Source organism: Monodelphis domestica, chromosome 2 (genome assembly GCF_027887165.1).
Source record: "Monodelphis domestica isolate mMonDom1 chromosome 2, mMonDom1.pri, whole genome shotgun sequence".
Classification (NCBI taxonomy): domain Eukaryota; kingdom Metazoa; phylum Chordata; class Mammalia; order Didelphimorphia; family Didelphidae; genus Monodelphis; species Monodelphis domestica.
This window is the reverse complement of record NC_077228.1, coordinates 406,906,839-406,927,980: the sequence shown is the minus strand read 5'-3', so window position 1 is coordinate 406,927,980 and position 21,142 is coordinate 406,906,839. Positions and strand designations below refer to the sequence as shown.

The 21,142-nt window shown below is 37.3% G+C and overlaps 1 protein-coding gene across 2 annotated transcripts in view; it reads left to right on the top strand.

Moving 5' to 3' along the window:
- SLC18B1 (solute carrier family 18 member B1) overlaps positions 1-15,640 on the top strand; it is a 41,782-nt gene extending 26,142 nt beyond the window's left edge. For both annotated transcript variants that reach the window (XM_056818805.1, XM_056818804.1), the window contains exons 8-15: positions 2,378-2,514; positions 4,334-4,435; positions 5,634-5,725; positions 6,736-6,831; positions 12,085-12,159; positions 12,886-12,979; positions 13,252-13,301; positions 15,069-15,640. In XM_056818805.1, coding sequence (XP_056674783.1) covers positions 2,378-2,514; positions 4,334-4,435; positions 5,634-5,725; positions 6,736-6,831; positions 12,085-12,159; positions 12,886-12,979; positions 13,252-13,301; positions 15,069-15,144 — 722 coding nt within the window. In that variant the 3' untranslated portion in view covers positions 15,145-15,640. The remainder of the gene's footprint in view (positions 1-2,377; positions 2,515-4,333; positions 4,436-5,633; positions 5,726-6,735; positions 6,832-12,084; positions 12,160-12,885; positions 12,980-13,251; positions 13,302-15,068) is intronic.
- Positions 15,641-21,142: the final 5,502 nt, after the last annotated feature.

Sequence of the window (21,142 nt, the reverse complement as noted above, 5' to 3'; positions counted from 1 at the left end):
ACATTCCCCATTTTGATGTGAGAACTCACCAGGATCAGAAATGGGAGGACCTCTACTTTAGAGACTTTAAAGACTGCTTTAGGGGAAAAAAAACTCCTTGCTAAACAATGAAAGTACTTGGACCCATGCTTATGATGAGGCAGGGACTTCTTTGAGCCATTCCTGTTTTTAGAATTGATACAATGGGATTCTAGGTTTTCTCTTGATGGGATTAGTCTACTCAGCTGTGTTTTCTCTGGTTCAGATTTACTGAGGGGATTAGTCGACTTAGCTGGAATTCAGGTGGGCTGTCATTTAGAAAACATCTACGGTGATTGGTAGATGGAAGAACTTAGGGGAGGTGACATAGGAAAAAAACCCCTATATAAGAAAAGGAATCTCTTGAGCATGGGAAGCTTGGAGATCCTTGGATCCTTGGAGATAGATCCTTTTGGAGGAGGCCCTTTGAAGATCTCTTGAAAAGAAGTCCCTTGTGAGGCTGACTCTGGCTGGAACTCCCTCTGGGGAGATTCTGTTCCCCAGATAGCCTTGCTTAAGACAAATCTTATGGTGAGTGATAATTGACTGGTTTCCCTCTTAAGGCTTAGGCCTGGGTTGGCCAGGCCTGCCCTGGCCAACCTATTTTTTCTCATTAATTCCTTTTCTCTCTCCTCCTTTTCTTTAATTCCTCATTGTATTATTAATTAAATTCTCTATAAAACCCAGTTGACTTGGGCATATTCATAATTTGGGAATATATTCCCTGGCGACCAATTTATATTTGATTTAAAAACCAAGACACTTTAGTAAAACATATTTTTTGCAGTCAAATTTACTCACCCTCTCTTATATCTATCACAATTTATATCTTCCACCATTTTAACTCACTACAGTTTACAACATCAACCATTTTAATTATAACAGTGCACCTCTTTTATCACCCTGGTCACCCTTCTCTGAGCCTTCTCCAAGTTTCCAGTGCCTTTCCTAAAATGTGTTAAGGCAAAGGCTCTATATTCTTTTGATCAATACATAATGCCTTGCAACACAATTTAAAATTGTACTGACTCTTCTTTAAAAAAAAAATTATGTCATATTGTTGATTCAAATTGAACTTTAAGGTCAAAGATGCCACTAGATCTTTTTTAATTTTTTAAAATTAATTTATTTGTTATATTTAATACTTTATTTATTATCTCCTTCTTTCCCCTTATTAGAGAAGGCATTATTTAACAAAAAAGATATTTATACATATAAAACTATGTCTTATTTCTATTTATCAGTCCTTTCTTTAGAGGTAGACATACAAAATCATTCTTTAAACAATATTTCTGTTGCTATGTTCTCTTGTAACGCTCATTTCACTCTTTATAATTTTACATAAGTCTTTCCATGTTTGTCTAGAATTAACCTGCCCATCATTTCTTACCTTGCAGTAGTATTCCATCACAATCATATGCCATGACTTGTTTAGCCATTCCCCGGTTGATAGACATACCCTCAATTTCCAGTTCTTTGCCACCACAAAGTGAGCTGCTATAAATAGAACACATCAGTTCTTTTCCTTTTTCCCTGATCACCTTGGGAAATAAACGTAATAGTGGTATTGCTGAGTCAAAAGGTATAGCTTTATAACTCTTTGTGTACAATTCCAGATTGTTCTCTAAAATGTTTGGATCAGTTTATATTTCCACCAGCTGTGTATTAATGTCCCCATTTTTATATAACACCTTTAACATTTGTCATTCATGTGTCCATTTCTGCCCTTGTACAGATGAGTCTTTTTAAGTGTGTGTCTTAAATTGTAATAACAATAAATGTATCATTCTAGATTTGACCTTCTAAAAGCCACATTAACCTTTAGAGACATTTTGTGTCACGACTCTATCTGTCACTCCCAGATCTGAGTCATCTGCAAGTGTACCTTCATCCAAATCATTGATAGTAGTCTTGGACAACACAAGGTCAAAGTTAGATCCTAGGCCTTTCTCTGGGTTGATGTTGATTCCTTTATCACTATTTCTCAACCCAAAAGAGTAATTCTCATGGCTGTTTAGGAATGATATGTTCTCTTTGCAAGCTAGTGAGGGAAATAATTTTGGGTAACCAAAGACTTACAATCTTCTCCAGTTTGTGAAAAGTATTATTGCAGCAATGTCCCTAAGTGACCTTAGATAAGTCATTTTAGTTCTCCAAACTTTTTTGTGTCTTCAAATGAGGGAATTACTTTGGAGACTACCAAGTCCCACAGGTATCTATTTCATAATTAATAAGATTGGATCTCTAGATAGGAGGGAGAAATACATTAGGAAGTGAAGTTGATCATGACAATAAGAACTATCAATAACATTTTTAAAAATTGAAGAAAAAAATTTCTCTTATCTCCTTTGCTCAATAGATGCTGCTCCTAGTGAACACTCATTCTGGAAACTTGTTACTCTACCCAAGGTTGGACTTATATCATTTGTTATCATTTCATTAAGTGGAGGTTTTGGCTTCTTGGATCCTACTCTGTCTCTCTTTGTATTGAATAAAGTAAGTAATACCCAACATAAAAACTTCAGTTTTGCATAGTAACATAAGCAGCCTGCTATTCAGCTTTTACGAAAGGCCTCTAAATGATGATGTAAGATTTATATAAAAATAGGAGGTTTGTGGAGGGGCTCAAAGTTCTCCACTTTCTCTGATGTAGTGGCATAAAGGCTGCATCCAAAGTCAAGAAGGATGTGGGAGTGAATACCTTCTCTGGCACTTTACAATTGTGGGACCACTGGCAAGTCATTCACCATCTCTGGGCCTCAGTTTCCCCAATGTAAAATGTGAGGATCAAATGAAATCATGTACATAAAAAGCTTTTGCAACCCTTAGAAAAGTGCTTTACAAAAGTTAACAATCCTACTGGAAAAATAACACAAGAGGAGTAAGTGACCTAGGACCCTGCCTGGGCAGCACCATAATCCCAAATCTTTTTTTTTTTTGATAGTAAAATGGCTTTCAGATGATGAGGGTATTGAATACTCACATTCATGAAATTATTAGATCCATTAACATGATTTGAAATAATTAGTACTGAGAGCTGTTGTAGTTTAGAGGACAAATTGATTTAATTATTAACATTTTCTTGATATTTAGTTGTCTATTTTTCTATCCTGTTAATGTGTTTTTTCCAAAGGCTTTCCTTCTGGAAGATAGGAGATAAGACTTGCTTTCATGACAGTTTCTGAATATATTTGCTTAGTGATGAACTTCAATTTCTCCTAGGGTAGAGGGGGAAGGGGGAAATGAAACCATCTACATGGGCTCTAAGAAAACATGATGGCATGGGTGCCAAATATGGCACACAGAGTGCTCTCTGTGGGCACTCTGCCACCCTCCCTCCCCCAGAGTTGGTTATTAGAAAGGCAGAGGGCCTCGAGTGGAGTTGCTCCCCTCCCCCTCTGCCCAGCAGCCCAATGGGAGTGCACAGGGGTAAGGTGGGTAGTTCATAGGTGGCAGAGCTAGAGGGGAGCAGAGAGCTCAGGCCACTCTCCTTCCCATCTCTACACTCACTAAGGATATTCCTTACTCCTCCCACCCCTCTGCCCAGCAACCTAATGGGAGTACTTTTTTCCAGCACTGGCGGGGGGGGGGGGGGGGGGGGGGGGGGGGATGTATCTCAGGGCATAGCACTCTGTCTCTGGTGTGGGGGGGTGAGCACAGCACTCAGTCTGGGGGATTGGGTGGGGCCCAGCACTCTGCCTCTAAAAGGTTCTCCATCACTGGTATTGCACTTCAGTTTTCAAAGGGATTCCACATAGACATTTCATTGAGTATGTAACTATTTCTTTTTTATGTAAGAGTAAACTGAGTCCAGAGAACTTACCTGTTAGCTCCTGGGTAGTGGAAAGTACCTAAGGCCCCTAGGTCAGTGTTCTTCCTTATGTCCCAAACTGTCTCTCCTATGTAGCACCACCCTCTAATTAATAGAAAGAAAATTACTTAAATAGAAATAAAAGTTGATATAAGGTGAATTAGAAGGTATGATAGGAAAGAGGCTTAATTGTACTAATCGATTCTTACTGAAGAATAAATGTGAAATATGATGAAAGTGTGAAAGGCACATTGTATGAAATTTCTTAGCCATTTTGGGGTCATAGACCCCCATCACCACCTGTGACAAGTCCACTGAAGCCAATGGACCCATTCTCAGAATCCTCCTTTGTTTTTAAATTCTTAATTAAAGGAAATTTCATTTAGGGATTACTGAAAATAAATATGTAACTTTCCCTATAGATATTCAAAGACCTAAAATCCACCTGAGTTAAGAATCGCTGGTTTAGATTAATGAATGACCACTGCAGTATTTTTCTTGCAGTTTAATTTGTCAGCAGGATATGTGGGGCTCGTATTTCTGGGGCTGGCATTATCATATTCCATTTCTTCACCTCTTTTTGGATTGCTAAGTGACAAAGTACCAGTAAGTATTCTTTCTTCTAAAGAATTTACTTTTGTGTTTTCAAGTTATTTGGTTCTTAAAACATGTAACATGGGGGCATCTGGGTATCTCAGTGGATTTGAGAACCAGCCCTAGAGACGGGAGATCTTAGGTTCAAATCTGGCCTCAGACACTTCCCAGCCGTGTGACCCTGGACAAATCACTTGACCCCCATTGCCTAGCCCAATACACAGTATTGACTCCAAGACGGAAGGTAAGGGTTTAAAAAAAAAATGTAACATATCCCTGGCTAAGATCCTTCAACATAGAATTTGAATTTTGAGAACACAAAATTTGAATTTTGCTTGTAAATATAGAGAGGAAAGGAACTGACCAAAGAAATAGCTATTGTTAGTATGTGGAACCACTCACTAACTGTCACTTTTATTCCTTAACTTGGACTAAGCTGTCAATTAGAAGGGAAAAATGCTAATGTGGCCAAATCTTGGGTTTTTATAGCCCTTGTTGGTTATGTTTTCTTTCTTCTGACCCTCAACCTAGATTTGCATTTTCTCTTAATTTCTCAAAATTTCTGGAAAATTGTTCAGTATTACTTATTACTAAAGCTTGATTATAAAAGAAGGTTCTTGAATCACTTGTTTTTTTACCTCGTTATGTTTAACCTGCTTTCAAGTATGTAAAATGAGGCATAATTTGCTATTGGTATCTCCCTTTTAAATTTACCAGTAGTCTTTTTTTTTTTAATAACATGCGATGGAGACATTGGCATATAAATTCTCCTTTCATTTCAAACCTTTTTTAACTTACCTAGAAACCATAACTCAAAAACCTCTCTAAGATTAGCAAGTATCCATAATAATAAACAAGTGAAGTTTTCTTTGTTTTCCCTAATCTCTCAACATTTTCTTTGAGAGATAACAGTAAGATAAAAATGAGATAACTTGTAAAGTGCTTCGCACGGTGCCTGGCACATAGTAAGCACTATATAAATATTAGCGATTACTATTATTGTTATTGATAAATTCCGCATAATTCTGTTCTAACTTTCATTCAGTTTCCCACATTTATTTCCTCAAAACAAAAGAGGAGCTGGTTTTTCTGTTCACTTAGTCTTAAAAATAGTATTACCTTGCCTTCAACTTCGGCTACTCTAAAAATCAGTTAGTAAAAAAATCTTCCTTCTAGGGATTTCATCTGGCTCTTGTATTTTCTTTATTAGTACCTAAGGAAATGGCTTCTGGTTTCTGGAAACATAGTAACAGCAGTATGCTATATGCTTTTAGGACCTGTTCCAATCTTACATATTAAAAGGTAAATTTTCTTTTTCTTCCTCAATATTATTGTATAAGTATCATTAAGAATTCTTTAAGTTACTGCAATTAATCTGAGATAGATCTTTTTTTTTTTAAGTTGTACCTGCCTTTTATCAATGAGTTACCTTTGTACTTGACCAAATGGAATGTTTGCCAGCTCCTCTATATTACTCAAAGCACAAGGATCTGAACTTTTAAATGTTCTAAGTTACTAAGAATAAATAAAAGAATGCTGAAAAGATGCCTGTATTACCCATGAATCTCTTCTTTATTTAAAAATATTAATGCTAAATTTCATTTCATTAAAATGGTGCTTCTCTGTGTGCCAAAACAAAGGAGACATTTCTGATGCTTTGATTAAAAGAAAAGTAAAAACACTCTACTCTAGGACCCTTTGCTCTCATTTGCCCTTAAAAAGCATTTTTTTACAAAGCATGATAATAGAAATATAACAGTCCTGGTGAGCTTGATTTGGATGCCTTTTGAAGGGGCCTGAGTCACTAATGACACTAGGAGATGGATTTCTTCCCAGCTTTGTATAGCAACCAGTTTAAGTTTTGCCAAAAGAGCTACTGCAAAAGGCATTTGTTAATATAATATTCAGATGTGGAGTAGTAGGTATATAATGTGGGAGAGAAACAAAGCTGAAAGGCATGCCTTAAGACAGTATGGTTATCTGCTTATGCATCAAAATGTATTGGAACTGACCTAAGAACAGAAAGAAAAGGAGGAAATATGATGGGTAGGGCTAAGAAAAGCAAATGGACTACTCTTGGAATATGAAGATGACTGGGTTTCCATAGGGCATATATTCTGGAACCACCACACCAGTGTGATCACTTTGAATCTTTGATAGCATGAGATAAGCATTCCAGAGTCAAGGCCAACAAGAGTTCTTATATGTGTGAAGCTAACTAGCTTGTGACCTTGATCCCATTAGCACAATCTATTAAGTTTTCACTTTCTTTAAAACACTAATTTTTTTTCCTCCTTAATTCTTTTTTGCAGTCAGCTCTGGCTGTTAGTCCTAGTACTGGTTGTGAATGGTATCTCTGCTGGCATGAGTATAATACCAACTTTCCCAGAAGTACTCAGTTGTGCATAGTAAGTGATCAGTTCAATTGATTAGAATACTTATGTATTTGGGTTAATAATAAATGTTGGAAACTTTCTTTAGTTTCATTGTGTGGAGAAACACTATCATAGAAGATGAGAGATCCCACTATTTAAAACCTTCAAGATTTTTAAGCCCAGAAATTTAAAAAAAAAAATTTATTCAACCCCTTCCTCCCTTCTCTACACCATAAAAGGCATAATTTTGCAAAGCATATAGATTATGCATTTTATGTTTTCACTTCTTAGTTCATTCTCTGAGTGAACATTCACAAATTATTCTTCAAATATTAAATCTGTAGTTGTATATAATGTTCTCTTGGTTCTACTTATTTCACTCTTCATTATCCCATATAGTTCTTTTAAAGTTCTTTTTAAAAAAATTAATCTGCTCATTGTTTCTGATAGTGCAACAGTATTCCATCATGATCATAACACAATTTTTTAAACCATTCCCCAATTGATGGACATCTGCTCAGTTTCAATTTCTTTGCCACCACAAAAACAGAGCTGCTAAAATATTTTGGAACATATAGTTTCTTTTCCTTTTTCCTTGATCTCCTTGGGAAATAGGCCCAAAAGTATCTGCTGAGTCTAAAGATAAACAATTTTGTAGTTTTCTGGGCTTAATTCCAAATGGTTGGGTCAGTTCACAGTTCCACCAATAGTGTATTAGTATTCCCACTGTTCTGTTTCCTTTCCAACATTTGTCATTTTGCCATTTTAGCCAATCTGATGGGTGTGAGATAATACCTCAGAATTGTTTTCATTTGCATTTCCCTAATCAGTAGTAATAGAGCTTTTTTTTTTTTTAATGTACCTTTATACGGCTCTGATTCTTCAATTGAAAACTGTCTATTCATATATATTTTCCCCTTTATCACTTGGGAATTGACTCTTATTTCCATAAATTTGACAAAGTTCTTTATTTTAGATATGAGACCTCTGTCCATGACACTGTCCATGAAAACTTTTCCTCAATTTTCTGCTTTCTTCTAATCTTAGCAATATTTGTTTTATTTGTACAAAAACCTTTCAATTTAATGCACTCAAAATTATCTACTTTATATTTTATAATGCTCTACATTTCTTGTTTACTCATAAATTCTTATCCATAAATTTGATAATTTGTTCCATGTTCTTCTGATTTGCTTATGTTTTCTCCTTTTATGTCTAGATCATGTATCCATTATCCATTTTGGTCTTATATTAGTGCCCAGAAATTATGATTAATTGAATTTTATATTAGGGCATATATTATAATTATTTTCATGATGATCTTATGTGTAGTGATAGATTGATAGCTGGAAGAAAACTTAGAGGTCACTGTGTTCAGTCCCTTAACTTTACAGATGAGGACACAGCCTCAAAACAGTAAGTCAAGTGACTCAAGAGTTATACAGAGTCACTGTCTGAGGCAGGATTTGAACCTGTATCTTCCTGACTACAAGTCCAGTGCCCTCTGATAAGGAGAAGAGTTAATACTTTATCCCATAAGCAATAAGTTAAAAAAAAAGTAAATCAGTAAAGAAGAGAAAATAAAGAAAGTTTTGGGGAACAGCCATGCTTAGCATGTAAGAAATGGGATAGATGGGACTCCAAAAGAGGAAACTAAAGAGAGATCACAAAGGAGGAGAAAGCAATATCACTGAAGCCAAAAGGAAGGAAGAGAGATGTCTTGAAGAAAGGGGCAAGAAAAATGTGGGCTGAGAGAAGACCAGTGGATTTAGTGGTGATCATTGATAACATCTGAGGGCAGAGGTCAGTTTAGAAGGAGCTGAAAAGCAAATGAGCAGAAGGAAGATGAGGCAATGAATACAGACCACTCTTGGTTAAAGATGTTTCTGTGAGATGAATGAGGGCTTATCTATTTTGTTGTTCTTCTTGTGGCTTTTTCATTTTAAGTTAAGGGACACCTGAGCATATTCTTAGGTAGTGAAGAAGCTGCTAGTAAATAGGGAGAGTTTGAAGAATCCAAAGAAAACATCATCAGTGAAGCAAAGCTTCTGGAGAGGGTGGATCTATTGCACAAAAAGAGATTGTTCTTGGCAAGAAGAAGACCCATTTCTTTCTCTACAATTGGACCTGAGCAGCACAGAAGACTTGTGGCTCTGTAGAAGTGCCAGTGTGGAAAGAGGAAAAGAGGGTAAAGAGGGCATTTATAATGCATTTCTTTAGTAAAGATGGAGGTAGATTTTTTGATGAGAGAGAAGGTAGCTATGGGGATTTAAGAAGGAGTTTGAATTGGCAGCATCAGGAAACTTGAGAGTTATTCAGGGAAGAAATAAAGAATTGCAAACTATTAATAACCATATGAAAGATTGCTCCAAATCACTAATAAAAAGAAAAATGAAAATAAAAGCCATGTACTTTCACCTCAATTCTCTAAAGATAGCAAAAGATGAAAATAGTCAATGATGGAAGCATAGTGAAAGAACAATCATACTAATACACTGTTGGTGGAACTGTAAATTGATCCAACTGGTTTTGAAAGCCATCCAGAATTATGCTTTAAAAAGTTACTAACATGCTCATACCCTTTAGCAATTCCACTGCTAGACATATGCTTGAACTAAATCAGACAGAAAGGTCCTATATGTTACCAAATGTAGATAATACTTTTTTCTTACTAAAGAATTAGAAATAAGGAAGATGCTTATTGATCTGGGAGATTACCAAGCAAATTATAGTATATGACTATGATGAAACATTACTGTGCTATAAGAGATGAACACGATATATTTAGAAAAGCATAGGAAAATTGATTGAAACAATAAAATAGGCAGAATCATGAAACTACATAATGATAACATTGTTAATGAATAACAGTTAAAGAAACCAAATGCCACATAATCCAAATCACCAAGCATGGCCCCAAAGACTTGTCTGAATGGCAGCCAGTTAGCTCTTGTTGCGTTCAGCAGCTGAGGCCAAGGAGGTGGATGGTGAGGCAAGGAGGGAGGGAGGGTGACTTAGGATAGGGGTTTGGCATGGCTCCAAGGATGAGCAAGTGAGGGAATAAAAGACAAGCCATATACCTTGCTGAACTTCCTGATTCAAGTCAAGGGAAGGAAGGAAGGTTGGATCTCTATGGAGGCTGGATTGGAGGGACCAGGTTAGGAAGAATAAAGCTGAGGAGAGAGGGGAGGAGTGAGAACAGTGAGCACAAAAGGGGACTCCAGGGCACAGCAGCCTTGCTTTATGGGCAATGTGGAGTCTGATGTGCATCTGAGGAGGCCTGAGGCCTGGAGAAAGAGGCCATGGAGATGGAAGAGACCAGTGCACCCAGAGGCACCAGGGTGGGAGAGCCATCCTCAGGCTTGAGGGCCGGCCTCTCAGGAGAGAAGGCTCTTATGGTATGCCCATTCCTGAAGAATGAAGGAGAGGGGGCAGGGCGCCTCCCAGCAGGCTGTATTAAATTAGAGTGTAGGAAGGGCTTCAGATGCCATATGCACTGGAGCACCCCAGAAGCTCACTCAGAGGCCCTTTTCTGTTTCAGTTTTCTCTTTTTGGGTGATGTTGTTTGTGTCAGATGGCTCATCTTGACAATGAGCATATCCTCTGTGCAGCCAGCTCCCAGCTCCAGATATTGGGCTCTCCTAAGCTTAGTCCCACATTGTCAGTTGCCTGGACTGCACTGGCACAGTAGACAGAGGAAAGAATAAAAATTTATGTAGCACAGGGGGTTGTGCTAAGTGCTATTAAAAGTGACTCAACAGCCCTGAGAGGTTAGATGCTGTTATCACTCCCTTTACAGCTGAAGGAACTAAGGCAGCTAGGAATTAAGAGACTTGCCCATGGTCACACAGCACAGTGTCTGAGGCCAACTTTGAACCTCCAGATTCCTAATCCAGCATTCTATCCCAGTAGTCCGGTGAGATACTGGTAACCCTGTGCATAGAGGCAGGAAGACTTGAGTTCAAATCCAACCTCAAGTGCTTATTGGTGGTCTGATGACCCTAGGTGGTTCAATCTTTCTCCTTTTCCTCAGTTGCCTCAACTGTAAAATGGGAGTGATAACAGCACCTAACCTCCCAGGGTTGTTGTGAGAATCAAATGACAACATTTGTAAAAGCACTCAACATAGTCCCTGGCATATGGTGAATATTTAATAAGTACTAAGCTCTTCCCTCTCCCTTTCCATGTGTCCCTCTTCTTCCAATTGGATGGATGTCCCTGATATGACAAAATAAGTATATTCAAAACAAAATTCATTATATTCCATTCAAATTGTCTCCAAACTATCCCTTTTCCCTAAATTCCCTGTTACTGATTAGGGATCCACTTATCCTTCCTATTACTTTGATTTGCAATTTTAGTCATCCTGAGCTCGTCACTTTCCCTCACCCTATAAGTCTAATCCTGCCAGTCTTATCAACTCTATCCCCTGTGTTTCTTATAACCATCTACTTGCCACTGTCACACCCACCAACTTAATTTAGACTCTTCACTAGCTCTCACTCATACCATCAAATAATCTCCTCTTCTCCAGTTCATTTTCCACACAACTGCCAATTCCATAGTCTTGAAGCAAGATATGAGCATGGCATTTCCCCTTGCATCTAGAGTAAAATATAAACTGCTCTCTGGCTTTTAAAGCCTTTTGATATCCACTTCCAGGGGCTAGAATATTGCTCTCCTTGACCACACTGGCCCTCCTTGCTCTCTTATACTGAATCTCATTTGCCACCTCTGTACCTTTCCATAGGTTGTCACCAAGGCATGTAACATCCTCCTTTCCTCTCCCTCTTAAAACATTAGACTCATTAATTTCCTGCAAGCTTGGGTCAAGAATGACCTCCTGCAGGAATTGTAGCCTGTTTCTCTCCACAGATATGATTACCTTCCTGCTTTCTTCATAATCACTGAATGTTTGAGGTTTCAGTCCATACCATGCAAATTTGCAAAGACAGAAGAGAAGGAGGCCAGTCAGTGGTGGAGGAGCAATAGGAAAACAAGTATACAGATATGTTGCAGTTGAAGCTGAAAATCAGTCCAACTAATCTGGACCTCAACTTGAACTAGGCAAGAAAAATGCCTAACCTGTCCACAACCCATAACCGAGTGATCCTGTCACTGGGCATACACCCCAAAGAAGTCAAGGGCAGAAACAAAGACCCAAAACACTGGGAGCATCACTCCTTGAGGCAACACACTGGAAATAAGGTTTTTGACATTGTCTTTATCTCCCTAACTCCCGCCAGTATTTATGCCTAATAAATGTTTGGTTGGTTCTCTCTCCAGTGAAAATGGATTTGAAGAAGGATTGAGTACATTGGGGCTTGTGTCTGGGCTTTTTGGTGCCATGTGGTCACTTGGGTAAGAAGTTATTTTTCTATAAAATGAACTATTTATGCTTACTGGAGTTTTAAATTTAAAACTGATAGCAGTATATGACTTAGATATAAGAATTCATGAATTTATTTCAGTGCCTTGACTCTTGAAATCCTCTAAGAAATATTGTGGAACACTGAAAGGTGTTTGATTTAAAATAGGGGACATGAGTCTGAGTCTCCTTTCTGCCATTTCCAATCCACATTGATCGCTCCGTTCTCAGGATTCCTATAGTCCTTGCTTGTACCATTCATGTTGTCACTTTAATCATACTGTAACAACTGCAACAACCATACCATGATTCATGACTATTTAAATTATAAGCCCTTTGAGGATAGAGACCATATTTCATGCTACCTTTGTATGCTCTGCCATACTAACATGATTGATGTTCTTTGAAACACATTTTATAACTAAAAATGTTGTTTGTAGATCTATGGATTAAAAATATAAAATATGTAATAAAAATGGTATCAATTCTTTAAGAAATCAAATTTTTCAAAGTTCAACAGTCTTAACTCGGGTCCTACATTTGTCTAAAAAGCACATGTTGTTTGATCACCTTAAGAAGATGATTTTTTTTTCTTTTGGCAATTCAACTATATTACCATTTAAGCATAATTTCAAAGACTTAGAGGGTTTTTTTTTTATTTTAAAAAGCCAACTTTCTGAAGATACATTTTGTTTTCACCTTTCTTTTAATTTTTTTAGAGCATTCATAGGACCAACGTTAGGTGGATTTTTATATGAAAAAATTGGTTTTGAATGGGCTGCAGCTATACAAGGACTCTGGGCTCTAATCACTGTAAGTAATCAATCTTTAATTAAGTTATATTACAGTTTGTGGAAATAAATTCAAATTTCTTTTTTAAAGTGGAAAAAAGTCTCAATGGAAAAATACAAAGATAGAACAAAATGAAGCTCAGAAGGAAGCACAGATAAACATGGCAGTTTTAGTACTATTTGCATAAATTTCAATATACACTTAAAATTATGTCCTGAAAGTTCACAGTTTCAAATAAAAATATGTGCATATTGTAAAAGTGATTTTAACCAGCAACTATAATTCTTTTAAAGGGATTGGCAATGGGACTATTTTATATTCAGGAGCACTTGCAAAGAAAGAGGTACTTCTTGTTTGTTCTTTTTTGATGACCTTTTTTTCTTTTTTGTTTTTAAATAATATTTGTTTTCTAGTATGTTCCTTCCCCTTCCCCAAATCAGGAGGCCTTCTTTGTGACAAAGACTTAAAAGGGAAAAGTAATTTTAACAAAGCCAACAAATAAATGGACCTTCACTAATGGCATATACTGTAGGCACAACTAAAGTCTTCTGGGAATAAAGGAGGATTTATTTTTTCTACTTATTATGAACTCACCTGTTAGGCATTTAAAACCTTTAATAACCAGACATGGACCTGCCTTTCCAGCCTTATTATAAACTACTCTGCTTCCTCCCTTCTCTGTTCTAGGCAAACTTTCTTCTGACTCTCACACATCACATTCCTTTCTCCAGTCTTTTGTATAGGTTATTCCTTATACTTAAGGGAATGTCCTCATCATCTCCACCTCTTGTATTTCCTAGTTTCCTTTAATAATAATAAGAAGAATAGTTCGATTACTATATGCCAGGCACAGGACTAAGTGCTTTACAATTATCTTCTTCACAATAACCCTGTGAGTATGGGCTATTATTATTCTCCTTTTATAGATAATGAAACCGGGGCAAACAGAAGTTAAGTGATTTGATCACAGCTAGGAAGTCTATGAAGGTAGATTTGAACTCAGGTCTTCCTGACTCCAGATGCGGTGTTCTATGCATCTACATCAAAACTTTTTTGACCTTCTTTATCTGCTAGTACCTCTCCCACCTAAAATTTTCTTATATTTGTACATTCTTTTATATGTAGAATCTTTTTGTCTTTCTTTCTAGTAGAGTCTGACACATAGTAGGTGCTTATTAAATGTTTGTTGATTGATTAAAGTACATTTTCTTAACCTTTCAAATTGCCAAACTTGATCATTTTAATTATATAGAGTTCAGTATGTTGTATTATTATAGTCTTTGTGTATTTTTTCTTGGTTATCCATATATTCTACTGCATCTGTCTGAAGGAGATTTCTCTCTCTCCTTTGTCACTCACTTGATGTTGTCTCCTTGCCCCTGAGTGAATGGAGTTACAAGGATAGAGCAGCCGCCGTGGGAAAAAGGCAGCTAAGAGTCACAAGACAGGAAGCAGAGCTTAGTCCCCTGGCACTGCCCCCCGAACTGCTCCCCTGTGCAGAGCAGACAAAGTAGGCATGAGAATCTATGCTTGGCTCTTGAGATATCACGTGTGAGAGCTAGAGGGCAGAGAATAGGTTTGACACACTGAGGCAAGAGTGGATTTTTCTTTCTTCACTTCTGTGATCCTGGTGGATGTGTCTCCTCAGTCAATGTGGTTAGGGGCTGCATGGTGGCATTAGGATAGCCAGTTAAGTCATCGGGAAGGTGATATAGATAGATCTCCTATTTTATCATGTTTTTCTTCCTGCTGCTTTTGATTTAATACAATTATAAAATTATGGCCAGTCTCTTAATTTTAATCATTACACAACAAACTATCAACTTTTCCTTTTAAAATTCTGATTTGAGGGAATGTAGGCCATATGGCTTTCAGTGGCATATTCATAGAGTCATTTCAGTTTCAAAAAAACAAAGCACATCACTCAACAAGAGTTGTTGTCAAGTAAATATTTGGCTTACTTTTTTCCCTTTTAAGAAATCCTGGATTATTTTCTCAGTGGTCGAGGGAAGCTGGGATTTGGGAGGGACAGAAGGCAGATATTTCATGAAAATAAATTTGAATTTTAAAAAAATATTGTAACATCTCTCTCTATTTTTCAAAACTGTAGATGTGAACTGCAAAATACCCTCAGCACTGAAGAAGAAAGAGAAGAAAGAACATCGCTGTTGCCCCATAGGATATAGCCTTACATACTTCATATTGATAAAACGCTTGAAGCTGTAGTCTAGTTACTTTTAGAAATAAGAAATTTTTTTCTTCTGAAACAAGGGCCCATATGCACAACCCAGGGCCTCTAAACCTACCTTCTCATTGTATTGACACTACCTTTTGAATGATCCAAAGCAAAACATCAAGAGCCCTGATAAGTTGGCTAACTGATATATTTCATTTACTTGCACATAACAAATGATGGAAATTTGTGTGGATCTGTTTTTAACTGAATGTCAAAGCTCCCTGCTTTTTGGGCTGGGCTGCTGAATGTATTCATGTTTCTTACTACAATGTATATTTTACCATAAGTGCAATCATTTTGTAAATGCACCTTTTTAAAGAGGTTGGGGAGGGAATAACTTGACTTTATCACTAGATAAGTCAGAAAAAATGAATAACCTTAGTAAACTTAATGTTAACTCAAAACTGTGAAAAATGAATTTGAAATTAATTAATAATTAACTTGAATTATTGTGTTGAATTCATTTATCTACCTATTTCAGAATGGAAAATTTGTTCATATTGGACTGGAAATCTAAAAGGTCCCTCATTTCTTTAATAAAAAAGAAAAGAACTGAAAAAGAATAACATGTACTTTGGAAAGGCACCTGGACAACATGACTTAAATTTGTCTTTTTATAACAGTTTCTCCAATTCCAATTATGGACTTGTGTGTATAAAATAAGATTATCCCAGTTCAGCAACCTCAGACTTGGTTTCCTCATCTATAAAATGGAAAGGACCTTCTGAATTTCTGTCAAAAATAATAGGTTTGAAAACTCCCTTAAATTAAAAGCCCTAAGCAGACATTTATATAAAGTATAGTTTGTTTTCACACGAAGGACACCACTACCCTCATCATCCAGTTTGAAATCTGGGGATCATCATGACTACTTTTACTTTCCCACATAGTCAATCATTTTCCAAATCTTGTCATTTTCATAGCATCTCTTCTAGACATCACCTTTCCTTCTCACACAAATAGCCATCATCCCAGTTCAGGCTCTCTTCATCTCCTGCCTGAGCAATTGGAGGAGCCTTCAGTTTGGTTCCTTTCCTCCAAGTTCCCTTCTTTCCAAACTATCTTCTCTTTGGGTGGAAAAGTGATTTCCCTAAAGCATAGATCACCTCCATGCTCAGCAAGTGTTAGTGGCTCCCTATTCCCACCAGGATCAAATAGAAAGTCTTTTGATATTTATTTAAAGCCTTTCCACAACCAGGTAATTTCTTACTTCTCTGGTCTGATTACTCCACTCTTCTCCAGGTAGGCTGTAATCCAACCATGATAGCTGATTTGCTTTTCCAAGTGCCCTTGTACTGACTGTCCCTCAGGACGTGGAATGTTCTCTCCCTTACCTCCTCTTAATTTCTCTGTTTTTCTACAAGTTGTTCAGCTGTTCAGTTGTGTCCAAGTCTTCATGTCCTGTCTCTGTGACCCTATGGACCTTAGCACCCCAATACTGTCCACTGGGTTCTCTTGACAGAGATACTGAAGTGGTTTGCCATTTCCTTCTCCAGTGGATTGAGGCAAACAGAGGTTAAAGCCACACAGTAAGAGTCAGAGGCCAGAATTGAACCCAGAACTTCACAGGCTCAGTTTTCTATTCACTGAGCCACCTTTATCCTCCCAAAACACAGAAGGTACTTATTACATGTTTATTGATTGATTAAGACACATTTTCTCAACTCCTCTCATTGCTGAGCTTGATCATTATTGCACAGGGTTTAGTTACATTATATTATTGTAGTCTTTGGGCATTTTCTCCCCACCCTTGATTATGCTTACTTTACATTGATAGTATCATGTACTATAGCTTTTCCTTTTACATTTAAAAATTCTGATTTGAGGGAATGAAGGCAGCATAATTTTAAATGCTATATTCCTAGAGTCAGTTCAGTTCCATCAAGTAAACATTTGGGTATGTTTAACAAGTATTTCCAATTTCCCTTCTCCCCAAGAAAAATAATGACCAGGTCTTTTTGTCAAGGAAATTCAGTAAATATTTTTGAAGTGCCTAGGGAAAGCAAGACACAAGGACACAGAGTTTACAGCCTAATGGAAGAGGGTGAAACATACCCACAGCTAACCAACTTTACTACAAGGAAGATTATGTAAAAAAACAAACAAACATTTTTTAAAGTCATCTAGAATGTCTCTGAAATACATAATACATAATTGGATGGGGTGGGATGCAGAGGAATCAGAAAAGATTTGGTCTAAGTTGAGCCTTGAAAGAAGGGAAATCAATAGCTAATTGGGACAGAAAAAAAAAAAATCTCGGGAAGCCAGGACTTTGAGAATGTGCTGAAGTTTTCCCAAGTGAACCTCTTTTGCATTAGAATTTCATATTTCAGTGTCGTGAACTATAATCTTATTCTGATGCTTCATCACAACATGAACATGACCCTGGGTTCTTTTTTTAAAATTCTTTTTATTATCATGCAAAGCATACTTCCATATTGGTCATTGTTGTAAGAGCAAAGTCATACATAACCAAAACCTCAAAATAAAACCCAAAATACACTGATGTGACAAGACAAACCAACAGTTTTCTCTGGAATGACTCTGGTTCTTAAAGGTTCTTAAATGACTAAGGTTCTTAAAGAGTACAAGCTCTAGCAGGAACTACTAAGTTGAAAAGGCATGTTCATGCCCCCACAGCTTGTACATCTTGGCTCTGGAGAAATAGGGTTTGGCCATAGGTTGATACATTTTTCTGTCCCAATTCTCACTTATCTAAGTCTATCATCTGCATGAATGGAGGGAGTCCCCCATCTGTAAAATCACTGATTATTGAGGTATTTTATGTAATGATCAATTCCTCAGAAACGTTCAATTAATATTCTGAAATCTACGTTAAAATTAAGAGTATAACTAAACACCTGTGCTTTAAGCATGTAGTTAGTATTGACCTACTCATTCAAGCCTTATGTTTCTTAAAAACAATTTAGGGAAATCCAAATACTTTTAAGATGAGACGAAACATGCAGAATTAGTGCAAATTAGAGTTTCTCTGAATCAATGAGAAATCAATGATCACTTTTAATGAGAGATATTGGGGGGCAGAGCCAAGGTGCTGCATAGCAGCAGGAGACTTCTGAATCTCCTTCCTAACTGATCATTACAAAGCATCTCAAAAGGACAGAAATCAAAACCAGATGAGTAAAGAGACTCTTCCCACTGGACACAGCATGAAAGGTAGGCAGTGAGTGGAGATTCCCACACTAAACTGATCACTCCTCCCCCACACCACCTACTGCACCAGTTAGGGTGAGCACCCCTGAGGGCTGTGCCAGGCCTTGTCAGTGAGACTTGAGGCTGAAGAGCATGGAGCTTGGGCAGCAGAGCAGCTGACCACAGCAGAGGCTGGGAAGATAGCCTCAGGGCAAAACACTACAAAGCCCAGGCTATACAAAGAACATCACAGAGTTACCTGCCATCACTCAGGCTTCTGACTGAGAAGGGAAGATAATATCAAGGTAAAATCCTGCAAAACAGAAGGTAAGTAAAACCTCCCAGCCCGCGAGAGGTTTCAAGGAGAGAAGATAGAAACAGGATAGAAGTTTTGGATCCCGCAAAGGGCGTGAAGGAGCCGGCTTTAGAGATGTAAATAATTGAGTCAGTAATCAATTATTGATTTTCGGGAGCCACAGCCTGCTCCGACCACTGGTCGTTACTATTCAGGCTATCCCACCCAGTGATCTCAATTTAACACTGCACTGGTCAGAGGATAATGCTAGCTCAGAAGGAAAGGAGATCAGAAACTAAAGGAGGTAGATAATGCTAGGTATTAGCATTGGAAAAGAGAGAGAAACAGGAAGGCCTGACCCAAAGGCCGGGCCTCCGGGAGAAAGCGAGGAGAGAGAAAGGGGAGAAGTTGCTCCATTGCAAACCTGTAGATGTCCTCCAAGTGGGCAGAGCTAGCTGTCTCGTCCCCTTTATTCTCTTTGATATACAAATGAGCTCAATACATATTGATCAGTTACATGATACCTCGATACATATGGATGAGTTACCTAGTGTATTGCCATTGGATAAGTGCAACTTATGACAAGGTGAAGGTGGGGTTATTATCCTCTGGTGAGTGACACAGGAGGAAGCAAGGTTTCGCGCCTAAACTTCAGCCATGCTGGGAATAGAGCTCATTGCCATGCGCAGGATGGCCATGTGCTCACTCACAATCCTTGTCTCTCCATAATACCTATGGGCTGGACTGCTACATTAAGAAAGCAATCACCATTAACATGCAGGAATCCCAATCCTCCAGCAGCAAAAGGAATAAGCAGCAGCAAAAAAAAAAAAAAAAAAAAAAACCTCTGGACCCTGAAAATTTTCTATGAAGAAAAAGAGCAAAATACAGAAGCAACAGCAGAAAGTCAGAAGCAAACACAATCAAACTTTAAAAAAAAAAATGGAAATTGATCACTAGCTTCCAGGAACTCAAAAAGGAATTCAAGAACCAAGTAAGAAATATAGAAGAAAAAAAGGGAAGAAAAGTGGGGGAAAGAAATGAAAGTAATATAAAAAAAATATAATAGCTTAAAAGATAAAATTGCCCATATGGAAAAAGAGGTACAGAAATCAAAAAAAGTAATAAGCAAATTGGAGACCAAAATTGACCTGCTGTAAGCCATAAAAAGCAGGATAGACCAAACCAAAAAGGAAAATCAAAAGATCATAGTTGAAAATAAGTCTTTAAAGATAAGAATTGGGCAAGTAGAAGCTAATGATCTCACGAGACAGCAAGAATTAATAATTAGAGATATTGAAAACTCAGAAAATCTTACCACTCAATTCCTTAAGATTATGTGTACCTCTCACTGCAATCCTGAGATTTCACTGATGCAGGGGAACAGTTCATTTTAGTTTTAGTTACCAGAACAATGAGAGGTTTTCAACCTTCATACCCTTTAAACTACCACACCAATAACAATCCTAATAACAATACTACTATTGTGGTGCTTTTTCCTAAGTGCCTCAATAAATATTTAATTGGTTCCTTATGACTTCCTGAGAAGTACTGTTAGATGAGGAAACTGAGATAGGTTATGTGACTTGACCAAGATCATACTACCCCACTAATAATAATATCTAACATTTATAGAGAGATTACTATGTGCTAGGCACTGTGCTAAGAATTTTACATATATTATTTAATCCTCACAACAACCCCAGAAGGTAGGTTCTATTAGTATCATCTCCATTTTATAGGTGGGGAAACTGATACAAACAGGTTAAGTGGCTTGCCTAGTCACACAACTAGTAAGACTGGATTTGAATTCTGATCTTCCTGACTCTTTAGGTTCATCTATCTGCAAGCTCTCTTTATAAATAGGAGTAAATTCATGTATAAGGGGAACAAACAGTTCTTTAAGCTACAAAGGCTACAGAAATGTAGAGTATTACCTGGGGAAAAAAAACTAACTTTTTTTCAGAAAGAAGTATATGTATTATTAACAATTCAGGGTTTCCCAAAAATCTTAGTGTGGCTCTAAGTTTTAATAGCCCCAAACTAACTAATACATTTGGAACACCCTGTATATCTCTGTCTAACTTTGTGAAAGCTTGAATATCTCTTTAAGTGCTGGGTCACCAATTTAATGGAGACTCCAATGAATGGAAACTTAAAAAAAAATAGGTTTGAGTGAGGTCATATTTTTTAAAAATCTACACATGATACTTTCTGGATTTGTTATGCATGAATGATTAAATATTTTGTGAAAAGAAAGGCAGAATGATATAGTACCATGATGGCGAACCTACACGTAGCCATTTTCAATGATACAGAAAAGCATGGGGCCACATGTCGAGAAAGACTTTTTTTTTTTTCTTGAAGTGACACACCACCCAAGTTATGCTTGGATTTTTGGTGAATTTTGACTCACCAAGCTCAAAAGGTTGCCCATCACCGATATAGTAGAAAGAATATGAAAGGTCTGAATTCTAGTCCTAATGTAGCCATTAGGGCA